At 40.6% G+C, this 12,786-nt stretch overlaps 3 protein-coding genes across 3 annotated transcripts; 1 reads left to right on the top strand and 2 right to left on the bottom strand.

Moving 5' to 3' along the window:
• Positions 1-1,357: 1,357 nt before the first annotated feature.
• PCYB_112150 (riboflavin kinase / FAD synthase family protein) lies at positions 1,358-3,423 on the bottom strand (the record flags this gene model as incomplete). The annotated part of the gene is made up of 2 exons (XM_004223093.1): positions 1,358-2,164; positions 2,227-3,423. 2 exons carry the CDS (start codon positions 3,421-3,423, stop codon positions 1,358-1,360), a joined length of 2,004 nt encoding a protein of 667 aa, XP_004223141.1.
• A 1,872-nt stretch (positions 3,424-5,295) lies between these two features.
• PCYB_112140 (high mobility protein 4) lies at positions 5,296-6,632 on the bottom strand (the record flags this gene model as incomplete). The annotated part of the gene is made up of 5 exons (XM_004223092.1): positions 5,296-5,388; positions 5,526-5,564; positions 6,124-6,183; positions 6,284-6,352; positions 6,530-6,632. Coding segments are annotated over 5 exons (363 nt in total), but the record flags the coding sequence as incomplete, so codon positions are not given.
• A 1,216-nt stretch (positions 6,633-7,848) lies between these two features.
• Positions 7,849-10,200, top strand: PCYB_112130 (mitotic control protein dis3 homologue; the record flags this gene model as incomplete). Its single annotated transcript, XM_004223091.1, has 1 exon — positions 7,849-10,200. A coding segment is annotated over one exon (2,352 nt), but the record flags the coding sequence as incomplete, so codon positions are not given.
• Positions 10,201-12,786: the final 2,586 nt, after the last annotated feature.

Raw genomic sequence — 12,786 nt, 5'->3', positions numbered from 1 at the left:
TTTTTTTTTTTTTCTCGGCGTTCAATTGGCAACTGGGGGGCATAAGAAAAAAAAAAAAAAAACCTACAAAAGCTACCTGCAAAGATGCTCATTTAACCATTTGGGTTGGGGGTGGCGGAAGCGCAGCAAAACGTTCCCACTAAATTTACAACTTTTTTCTTTTTTTTCAAAGGGGGAATACAAGCTAAATGTAGGTAAACAACAACCCTGTGGGGAACATAAAAAAAAGGAAATAATTTTAACTCCAAAGTGGCTAACAAAATGCGAACTGCTTCTTTTACAAACATGTTGTTTCTTTTGGTTCCCCTGTTTGGTGTTACTATGCATGCATAACCGTGGGTGAATTGAAAAAAAAATTCCCACTATGCGGAACAAATATATTATATGCGAATACGCGCCAAGGGGGGCTCTATTTGTTACCTCCCACTTTGCGCAAAAATGGGGATATCCAATTCTCCAAAATGACGATGCTGGGTGGGGGAAAAAAAAAAAAAAAACGACAAAAGGGAGAGGCCCTAGCTGCATTGATGCATATCCCTTTTGAGGAATCCTAAACTGGTCGATCGCAAATGTTCAATGTTTTACCAAATGCAACGATCTTTTCGATGTGTGGCGACCACGAAATTACCTCTTCCATTTTCGCATTTTTAAGGTGGCCCTGTTTACCCCCCCAATGGTTGGCGGCAGCACCAGTTGTGCGACATATGCTGGGCATACCACTTGCATATAGGTATATATAAACGTGTGCATTGGGGTTAGCTGTTATCTTACGATCAACTGGCTTCGATTCGTTCATCTCGCGTGCTCCCGCACGCAGGACTAATGTTACAGAAAAACGAAAGGAATGGAAAGGAAAGAAAAACGCGGTGACTTACAAAATTGGCAAATCGGTTAAACACCTTGGGAGGGGCGGACGATAGAAGCGGTCTACACGGGTGCGAAAATAAATTAATTGACGAATTGACGAATAGGCGTATAACCAAATGAAGCGCTGGAAACAATTTACACATGTCGCTACGCAAACGCTAATGCCCCTCTGAAGCGACGGAACGGATGGCATAGTAAAAAAGGGACACGTGGAGGAACAGCATTTGTATGTGTATCTTCTTTCCAGTTCACACCAATGGAGCTGTTTTGCAAATATGGGTTGGGAACTCGTTTGAAGGGTGACCTACAATGGAGTGTTTTTTTTTTTTTCCTTCTACTTTCCCTATTTGTTTGGTGGTTATTTTTTCAGCAGGATAGTGCAAAGGGGAGGAATATTGCACGTTTAGATATGGCCTATGTCCTGCACGCAGAATGCACCCCGCTTCCACCCCTGTCACCCCTGTCACCCCTGTCGCCCTGCCACCCATCGCTACAACGACTGGAGGTAATCCCTGCAGCGGACAAACTGCTCGTCATCCTGAAGTTTGCTGAGAATGATGCGTGCAATTTCGCAGTCAAACTGGATGGCATGAATGAGGTGAGAAAAGTAGGAAAAGTTGCTTTCGCTTCGAAGAATACCAACAATAATTAAATGGATGTCCTCATCATAAAATAAAGTATTGGTCTTGTAGTATAAAAAGGCTTCTATAGTTATGTGCTTATTTTCAAAGAAGGGATTATATCCAATTGAAACCACCGTTTTGTAAATCTTTTTTTTCAATCTAGATATACCAAAGTATATGCCAGGCATAATATCAGTGGAGGTTAAATTAGAGTAGGAAATATTAGCCGTAGGGATTTTTAAATATTTACTGCCTCTTCCAAATCCTTTCACCACCGTGCCGTGTATGTACATATATTTTTTAAAAATGTAAAAAATGCGCCATGATAGTATGTCCTCCGTTAAATTACAATTTCGCAGAAAGGGATACACAACGTCGTTATATTTATTCGATATATAGTCAGACGTATTTGAAAGAAGACTCTCCTTTTGTGTTAACACATCCCAATTGACATCATCACAGTTTGTTGCCATGGAAGGATTTTTCTTCCCCCCTGCTACCTTAAAATATCCTTCCCTTTTTGCGGAACTTACAAAACATTCCCGATTACTAAATATGAGCACCTCTTTATCGGCGTTTCCATTTTTTTTCAGTTCCTCAAATGAGTCAATTATTTTGTAACAATTTTTAAAATGCTTGGAAATTTTAAAATACCTGAATAGTGTCTGTGTTAACTTTTTATTGGAACTGAAAAAAAATATTTTTTTTTTTTTAAAAAGGTCAAAAAGGGGTATACTCCTATGTGTAATTTGGACAGTACAATTATTCTGTACAGGTTTTCAATTTCCTTCGAGGAATATTGTATGTTTGTTTGTTTTTTTTGTTCCACTAAAAAATTTTCCACAGAGAGCAGACTGTCGAAATTTTTCACCTTCAGGTTTACACTATTGTAGTTTATTAAAAACTGCTTTTGACCTTGGCACACTGGTGAGGAGTTGCTAAAACGGTAGGTGCTACCTTGCGATTCGTGGAAGGAGTCGTCTTGCGGGTCCTCTAGACTCGCTTCGTCGACAGCCTCGGCCCGCGTGCTGCGATTGGCCCAGCGAGATGTGCCATCTCCGTCGGGATGCGCGGCGCTCTTGACGGAGTTTTCAGCGACGTTTTCCATGGCGTCTTCCTCCGCTTCTTCCTCCGCGTCTTCCTCAGCATCTTCCACTGCTTCCTCATCGCTGTCACTGGTGCCGCTCCCCTTAGTCGCATGGCCCAGATGCGTCCCACCCATCTTCGAGTTGCTGCTCAGTTCAGTTGCACACGTGTGCCCTTCCGCGTCGAAGGAATCTCTTAACGATTCAGGCGACCCCCTCGTATTCTTCCCTTTATTTTTTATGTTTAAGAAGCAGACTTTCGACTCGGTCACATTGTCCATGTTGTCGTAGTTTTTGTCTTTTATCAGGTCGTGCATAAAGTGGGTAATATCTCCTGGTTCGTCGCGGTTTCCATCTCGACTAGGGCTTTGCCAGCTGGACCTTTCATCTTCCTTTCCCATGCACTGTTCGACAGGGGGTTCCATTTCCTTCTGTTTCTGCCTCCCCTCCCTCTGTTGCGATGTTCCTCCACCCAAGGGAGTTTCATTCACCTCGCTATGGTCCAGTTTGTACATCTTGCTATCATCACCCCCTTCTACCCTTCCTTGGCTGGTCCTACTTCTCCCCATCAGATGGTTATACTTTATCAACACGTCATGTAAATAACTGAAGAGATTTAAATTCCTGTGGATATTGTTAAGATACATGCTGAACATGAAAACGCAGATGATCCGTTCCCTCCTCTTGGCGTCCCACTCGTTATTAGCATCTTTTGCTGATTCGCCATTTCCCTTAAGCAGATTGTTGCATATATTTTGTACATACGTCGTTATGGTGCTTCTGTAGTTTATTATGTAATGGTCCGCATCTATAAGTGCGATGCGTTTCTTGCCCTCGTTTGTGCGCATTTTGGCAGGTAGCCAAGGGGGGGGAAACACCACTTTGGGAAAGTACCCCTTTGGAAGAGTACCCCTTTGGGAAAGTACCCCGTTGGGAAAGTACCAATTGTGGGGGATCGCCAATGCTTCCCAGTGGTCTCAACACAAATTGGCGTTTCCTTATATCGCTACTGTGCTACGATTTGCTATCCTTTGTTTGTCATTTTTTATTTCTTTTTCCATTCCTTGTCCTTTTTTTTTTACTACTTCATTACAACATAAAGCTGGGGGATCCCTCTGCGACGCTCTTCCTACTGCGCGGTTAATGATGAATGGAAATGCAGAGCTGCGAGTTGTTTCCCTTCAAAATTATAGAAAAAAGTGAAAAGTTACCAAAAAAAAAAAAAAAAAAATTTGCTCTTCAATCTAGTGACGTAATACATGGGGGAGAAATCTACATGTAGCGTTGAATCAGCAGTAGGGTGTGCACCTGGGACAACGCATGATTTCGCCGTTCCGCTTCTATGAAGTTCCGCCTCCTGACGTGACCCTTTCGTTCGCATTTTTGCTACATAACAGTCGATGCTCTTAATTTGCCAACTAGCCGATTGGTGCACGCGTTCAGAATGCAAAATGGCACATTGCTTATTTGAAGTGGTTTACATTTTTATTTTATTTTTTTTGCGAATACATTGTCGGCTTTTTTTTATACACAGTGACGTGCTTGTTCAGCATTCCAAAAGTGGCGCTCTTACGTTCATTCTTTCTTTTGAAAGAGTTGTGTGGGAAAAAAAAAAAAAATAAAAAATATAGTTAATTAAAAATGACACATGGAAAGCGGGTTAACCCTTTTCATGAAAATGTTTGGTTCGTTCAAAAGGTGAGAGGAATTGCTTTTTCTTTTACGACAAGTTATTGCTTTTAGCGGACAGGATAGGAAACCCATTTTTGGTAAATTGCAAAATGGATTGGGTGCAATGACCTGTACGGAAAGGACTGCACCAAGTGGACCCCATAAAGTGCTCATCCTCCAGATTAACATCGTCTTGTTTTATTCCCATCCCTCCAGTCAAGCCTTCTTAAAATACGTCGTTATGTCAGCATATATGTTTCTATTTTCTATTGCTTTTTCCCTGACTCTGTTTCCTTGTCCCCTTCGTTTCATCTTACTGAGTTTCTTTTCCTCAACATCGTAGTTGTATTCCTTTTTGTCTTCGTTGCATAGGTCAAATAGGGATTCTTTGAAAGTGGCAAAGAGGAGTCATATCGGAGTGGTGCAATGGAAAAATTGAGGCGTACATTTCGGGAAGCATAAAAGTGAACTCCGTTTGGGGTTTAAAAGGAACAAGGGAAGAACAGCTACTTGCGTCAGAGTAAGTAATCTGCCTTTTGGCTAGATTATCCTCTTTTTGTATTCCTCTCCCTTGTTCCTTCCACAACGCGCTAAATGTGCAAAATGAATACAAGTAAAATTTGATCTTTTGTCTGATTAAACCATTACCGTCGTTTTCTTCCTCCTCAACAAAGAATGTATTTATGCTTTGATCCTTCAGCAGGTAAAGACAATCTGTAAGCATTATCGGGAGGGGGAAAAAAAAAAAAAAAGTGTAGCGTAACGGCATACAAACGTACACATATACCATATGAATTTAAACGTTTTTAAAATTCGGGGGGTGCAGAATTGTGCTTTCTTTTTAGGACCTTCGAGGAATTTATACTTGATGCCTTCTCTTTTTATGCACCATACTGAAGGGGTGTACAGCAGTTGAGGGGGCATTTGTGCAGGCATCACAAGAGCGCAAAACGTACACAAGCGCACAGCCCACTCATCCGTGGAATTGCAAAAATGGTAAACGAGCGTCGTTCTATATCAAACGAAGCGAAAAGGAAGTTCATTCGTTTTTAACTTATGTCGAGGGATGTGATAAATTTGGACGTGTTCTTCTCATTTTTGAATTCAAGGGTTTTGTTCACCAGTTCAATTAGGAACATGATCTGTTGGGGAATTATGCAGCATTCATGATGGGGGAGAATGGAGGGATGAAATATTCACAGGGTGAGAGATACCGCTCCAAGTGCACAAAAAGTTTACTGGATTTTTTTATCTGCCCTTTTGTGCTATTCGATCTAACCATGGCCTTTTGGAAAACATTAATGGCTTCATTGTTTATCTGAAAAAAAAAAAAAAAAGCCACAAAAGGGTTACCACCATGTGAATGGTATTTTGCTATCATTCGGAACTGACACAATCGTCCTTTGCTTGGAAAGACGCACTCCCTTTTCGTGGCTACTTCCTTTTTTTCGTACCTTCCTGACGCTGCTATTTAGGTGCATAATTTTCTGAATTTTAACAACAGGAAATTTGGACGTGCTAATTATGCCGCTGTGGTGTGTATGTGGTGAGGCATGCGAAATAAAAAAAAAAAAAAAAAAATCTCTTTAGAAGGCATCATATTCGTTGTACAGTGTGGCCCTTTTGAGTATGTGGGCCGAATAACGAGGTGGTAAAAAAAAAAGAATAAAATGATCTCTGCTCCTCTTGTGCTAACGTGTCTCCTGCTGCGTCTGCGTTTCCGGATTTTTGCTGAACGGTTAAAGGGGGGAAATGGCAATGGAACAGTTGCAATGGGGTGGGTGCAAGCTATTATTTTGGGTTTTTTTTTTCTTCTTTATCGGTATGTAGGCCTATTTCGCTGGGTTGTCATGTCTCTTCAGCTCTATCCATTTTACCCAATCGAGGAGCTCTTCGTTATACTTTATCTTCAGTAGTTGTGCCTGCTCCTCATACACCTTGAGTAAAAATAAAATAATGGGGAAAGAAAATGTATGTGAACTTTTTTTTTTTTTTTTTCTCTTTTTCCCTATTGTGTTATTCCTTTTTCTGATTAACCTTTCTCTCCTCCTCCGATAAGCTTTTCCATTTACTACTCAGTTCCTTCTGAATGTCCGTTATTCTAATCTTTGCACACGGGAAAAACAATCGTGCAAAGAGGAGTGAGCAAAAAGGGGTGTCATCATTTTATTTCGTACTGAATATGGATGCAGCAGGTCACACATGTACGTGCATCATTCGCATGGCTTCCTTTACTTGATGCAATTTTATGCTGATCGATTATTTATAACGAGTAGCCTTTACCGTTGCCTTGTTTTCAGACTTCTCCAGTAGAAGTTGCTTCACATTTTCCCGCTCGGCGTTACAAAAGAGTAAATAAGACGAAGGCGGGATCTTTGGCTTTTTCCTGCACGTTTTTTTGGGGGGAGTAATATTAAGGGGAGCGGTAAGCCTTATAGTTAAGGCGAACATGGAGAGACATCTTAAACCGGCTTAGTGGTATGGAAAAGACCCCTCCCTGAGTTGTTCAAAATGGCCATTTTGATTATCTGCGCTGCGACTTCGATGGTCATGTATTCCCTTTGTTTTCACCGCTTGCGCGCTTTTTAACTCGTATGGCATTATTCTCTCCATGATTTATCGTACCTGTCCATTTTACTTTTCCCCGCGTTTTTTTCTCCTTTTTTTTTCTCCTTTTTTTCTGCTTAAATTGTGGGGAAGTGAAGGAGAGGTCTATCCCGTGTGATAAATGTGACTCCAATGACACATGGAGTTTTTCTTAAAATGTGTATTTTTTAGTGGTAAGTATTTTTTTCTTTTTGTTTTTTTTTCTTTTCGGAATGATGTATGCGGAGTAGTACCAAAAAAGGGCCCTGGACTACCTAGGCCAAAACGGGGAAATTCGCACAAATGGGAAAAAAAAAAAAAGCATTAAGAAAAATAAAATCCAAATGAATGTGATAGGGATCCTTAAGTCAGACTTGTAAATGAAGGAACGAAATGGGGTAGATTCTAACTCTTTTTTTTTTTTTTCCATTCCCCCCCATTGGGAGGTGTTTACACAGAGGGTGTTTTTTTTTTTTTTTTTTCCCCCGCACTGTGAAGCTTAAGTGCGGCACTGTAGGAAGTGCAAAACTGAGTGGCGTTATTTCGAAAATGCAAATTTTTTAGTTGCAAACATGGCGCAATTTTCCGGTTAAGTGTTTTTATTTATTTATTTTTTTTTTACTGCTCTCTCTTTTTTGTTTTTGTTTCTCTTTTTCTTCCCCGCTGCAGCTTCTCCACTTTGACTACCGCTTCATGACGACGTTTTTTCCGAAACGACTCTCCAGTAGCAGGTTGTGCGCATGCGTGGTAGCTCCTTGTTAAGGTGCCGTTCCCAGAAGGGAATTTCGAGTTGGTACTCGATGGGCTGCCGTAGTACGCGTCGCGCTTGTCAATTCATCGGGCCATTCGCCACGTCACCCCGTGAGCCATCGGCCCATCCGTTAGTGGAACATTAGCAGTTTGCCAGGTTAGCAGTTTGCCCGGTTAGCAGTTTGCCCGGTTAGCAGCCACATCGCTTCATCGCTTGGTCGCGCCACCGCATCTGCGCCACACCGCCGTACCGCCACACCATGCAGCGCTTCAAGTTCCTAAACCGCAAAAACGACCAGCGCGTCCAAAAGTGCTTCTACAAGTGCAGCGCGAATCACCGAATCACGAAAATCGTGAGGGAGGTGTATCTGCGAAACGACATAAGCTGTGGAGTAGAGAGATGCAACATATGCGAAAATAAAAACAAAAAAAAGTACCTAGATTCAGAGAAAAGTATTCTCATCTTAGACATAAACACCATAGTAAAATATATAGACTTCTTGTACGAGTGCAGTCTGGATAACATATTAATCCCCCTGACGATATATGAACATGTGAGGACCTTTAATAAAATTTTGCATAAAAAGCTACACGAGCTGTGTTACGAGACGGATGATAGTAATCCCAGCAGTAGCAAGCGCTACAGTGTCTTTGCGAACAAGTACTGTAAGTTTACCTACGTGGATGACAATGCAGATCTGAAAACGAAGCAAGTACAAGAAATCATAAAAATAGTCATATGGATTAAGCAACATAATTCCAACCTCAAATTAATCGTCATAAGTAATAATAATTTTTTAAAGGATGACTGCTTGAAAAATGACATTTCTTGTTTTAGTCTGTACGAATATGTGAAGGGGTTAAGAAGGGAGAGTAAAAAGAATGATGCACTTGGCGCTATAAACTTGGATACATTAAAAATGTACTTTGAAGAAGACATGATAATTGATGAGCAGCATACCAAGGAGGGAGTTGTGGAAAATTGTCAAGCAGATTCGAATGAGGATACGTACCCCATGGTAGAGAACAAACGAATATTCGAACCCCATTTGGAGAGAAAGGAAATGATTCAAAGGCTTAGGGATAATCTCATTGTGAAGGGTATTTTTCAAGTTATCTGTGTTAATAAAATGGCTCTAGTAAAAATTACAGACACGGATGAAGTTCTTATAAGGGGGTCTAAACGTATGAACAGAGCACTACACAATGATGTGGTAGCGGTGCAGATTTTGGAGGATGGCGAGGGGGAGCTCTCCGGGCAGGAGGAGGAAGACTACTTTGAGGAGGTGATCAGTCCGGAGGAGGAGCTACAGGAGGGGGAGCTACAGGAGGGGGAACAGCATGAGGGGGAGCGGCATGAGGGGGTACATCATCAGGGGGCGCCAAAGAGAAGAAGCGAAGCGGAGACCCCCCCCAAGAACAACGCCAGAAAGAGCAAAGTGTACGGAAAGGTAGTCGGAATCATCAGCAGAGGAAGAAAAGAATACGGAGGAGTGATAAAGGCATATGAAAAGGAACAAAATGCACACAAAAAAAAAATCTTATTTTTTAAAGCCTTTAATAATAAGGTACCATATATCATAATAAAGAGCAGCATGGGAGAAGAGCTAAAGAATAAAAGAGTAATTGTTGTTATTGACAAATGGGATTATAATTCCAAGTACCCGTTGGGGAGGTGCTTATCTGTGTTAGGTATATGCGATGATATCGAGACGGAAACTAAATTGATTTATAACGAGTACAATGTATCGACGAAGGAGTTTAGCGAAAGCGCCTACAAGTGTCTACCTCCAAATGATTGGATAATTCCAGAGGAGGAATATGCAAAGAGGAAAGATTTCAGAGATGTACTAACGTTTAGTATTGACCCACCAGGATGTGAAGACATTGACGATGCACTATCCGTGCAAGTGCTGGAGGAACATAAGGTTATAGAGATAGGAGTACACATAGCAGATGTGTCTTACTTCGTAAAGCAGAATAGTGCACTAGATTTGGAAGCCTCCAAACGGTGTACAACAGTTTATTTAATAAACCAGCGTGTTGAAATGCTTCCAAAATTGCTGACCACAGATTTGTGTTCCTTAGTAGAAGGTCAAGATAGACTGACCTACAGCTGCATTTTCACATTTGATATGGATTACGAAATTAGGGATATCAACGTGAGTAAGTGTATCATCAGAAGTAATAAATCCTTTTCATATGAGCAGGCACAGAATGTAATTGACGACAGGAAGGATTCTTCCCCCACGGCGGAGGCGCTACGATTACTGAACAGCATAGCGAAGCACTTAAAGAAGAAGTGGCTAAATGAAGGAGCACTGGAGCTGAGAGGCAATTCAGAAGTACTATTCGAATTTGAATCCAATGATTTTTCAAAAACGAAAAATTTAAAGCCATATGTATCATACGAAACGAATAAGCTGATTGAAGCATTTATGCTTTTAGCTAACCGATCCGTAGCAAGAATAATCTACCAAGGTTTTAAGGCAGCCAGTGTTTTGAGAAGGCATCCTCCACCAAAAAATGAAAATCTGAAAGAATTAAATGATTATCTAGAATCGATAAATATTCACGATTTTAAGTCCGGAACGTCTAAAGAACTTTCCCACTCATAATAATATAAACTTGAAGGATGACAAAATGTTATCTAATATTTTAAAAATTCTTATCACCAAATGTATGAATGAAGCTGTGTTTATCTCAGGATATAATGTACACAATACTGAAATGCTGAGACACTATGGATTGGCTGCAGATATCTATACCTTTTTTACATCACCTATTAGGAGATACGCAGATATAATGGTTCATCGAGTTCTGAATCATATTTATGATATTGAAAAATTGGATAGCAAATACCTGGACGTTATTTATCTGAACAAACAAGTTTCTTTACTAAATGAAAAATACAGAAATGCCAGATTTGCAGGACGAGCATCGGTTGAATTTTTCTCTTACCTTTACATTAAAAAAGTGGGGAATCAAATTACCAATGCAGTAATTACGAATTTGAAGAAAAACGGAGTGCAGATATTTTTACCTTGCTACTCCGTGGAGGGCATTTGCTACTTGAAGAGGAAGGACGGGTTTGTGTTCGATGAGAAGCGCAAGCGCTTTCAAAAGCTCGGCGAAAATAATGAGGTGCTCTTCTCCCTCAGCTTCTATGACAATATCCAGGTCCACGTGCAGGTGGACAGCTCCGACATCAAGTGTCAGAATAACTTTGTTTTTATAAAGAAGCTGTGAGGTGTGCGTGTGTGTGTGTGTATGTATGTGTATAGGTGTATGTGTATGCATGTATGTGTATTTATGTGTATGGGGGGCCGCATGCACAAGTGGAAGCTTACGTGACGGCGTACCTGCCCAGTTGCATACTTTTACGTACATGTGTGTGCCCCTTTTCTCCCCGTGCCTACCACTTTCTACTGTAACATTTTCTTTTTACCCATTTGTACTCAATTTTTGAAAGTTCAACCTAGGTGTAACTTTTCAACAAAGCGATTTCGCAAAAGGATGGGCACACACTCGGTGAGCAGTGTGCAAATTAAAGTTAAAAAAAAATAATAATAAAATAATTCCTAAGATACTGAAAAATTGAAGGAATATGAAAAAAATAAAAATAAAACTGAGAACAGCTGCGCGTCAATTTCTTCCTCGCTCGCGATGGGAAGATCAACAATTTGGTTAAATTGTCACGGCGTAGTTTTTCTGTAAAGGGTTGAGAGGCGGGGGGGAATCCCTCTCCTAGCCCTCCGTGAAGACACCTCAGAGGGATGGAATACCCTCAGGTACAAAAAAATGTACACATAAATGGGCACAAAATACTATTTCCAAAATGGAGTACTCGTACCAATTTCCTCTTTCATCAAAAAAATACTGCATGTTAAAAAACAACACAGAGGAAACATGTAAACATGGTAAGGAAAAAAATAAATAAAACAACTGGACAATTTGGAAAAAGCTAAATTGTCGTTTTTCTTTTTTTTGAATAGTCCTTTTTTTTTGAAAATACCCAATTGGGAAAGCTGTCCAAGTGGGTGAACATCCACACGCAAACACGTATGTGTGAAGATATATAACTACTACATGTGTATATGTGTGGATAAACAAATGCACGAGGGGAGGGGATGTACTCCTCTTCGCCCACGTGGTTACACATGCCTGCATACATTCCCCCGAAGGTATACACACACATGCAAAGTAGTACATTGCATGGGCAGGACATGCATAAGATGGGCGCAAAAGTGGGGATAAAAAAAAATCATCAATAAGGGGAAGAAACGGAACATGCGCGTCAAATTGTAGAAAAATCGAAAGCAATATTTTCAAAAATGTAAAAATGAATGCATTCGGAGATGGCACTTTTGCGAAATAACAATGCCACGAATTATTTGCAAACAGCGGAAATATTTTTTCCTAAGCATGGCAAAATAAATCAAAAAAAATTGTGTGGGCAAAAATGTGCATGCACTTTATCCATCTGGTGCGTAAAACAAAATTTGAGGAAAAATTAGCTCATCGAGTGGGAAGAAGTAGCATGGGGTGTTAGCAGCGTGGGGTTGAAGCAGCAAGGGATTGAAGCAGCAAGGGATTAACGTATCATAGGATTGACGTGGCATAGGATTGACGTAGCATAGAATTGACGTAGCATAGAATTGACGTTGCATGTGTCATTGTACATTATTGGTATTGGGAGATAGGGGAGCGGGGGGGAAATAGAGAGAAGATATTACATACACGTGAGAGTGCGAGTATACTACGTGCATGAAACGACGTGGGTGGTGGTGGTAGGGATGCTATTATGTATTCGTACAATAAATGCATTTTGTTTAAAATAATACTAAAGACTAAAATTTGGAAGTATAAACCAACCCATGTGAACAGCAACGGTAACAGCAACAGTAACAGCAACGGAAACAGCGGCGCAATAGCAACAGTAACAGCAACGATAACAGCAACGGAAACAGCGGCGCAATAGCAACGGCAGCAGCAACAGTAGCGACACTCATTCTACTCTTTAAATGAAAGAATGAACAAACAAAATAAAAAACAGATTTGTAAGCTTCAGGGAGAGGGTATATATATACGGATATATATGACGAAATAAATCCATTGCGCAAATGTGTAATTCATTTTAGCATGTTCTCAATATAAAATTGCAGAGAGGGAGGAAGAAGGGGGGAAAAAAAAAAAAAAAAAAA

This window comes from Plasmodium cynomolgi, chromosome 11 (genome assembly GCF_000321355.1).
Source record: "Plasmodium cynomolgi strain B DNA, chromosome 11, whole genome shotgun sequence".
Lineage (NCBI taxonomy): Eukaryota > Apicomplexa > Aconoidasida > Haemosporida > Plasmodiidae > Plasmodium > Plasmodium cynomolgi.
This window is presented reverse-complemented; position numbering and strand designations above follow the sequence as displayed.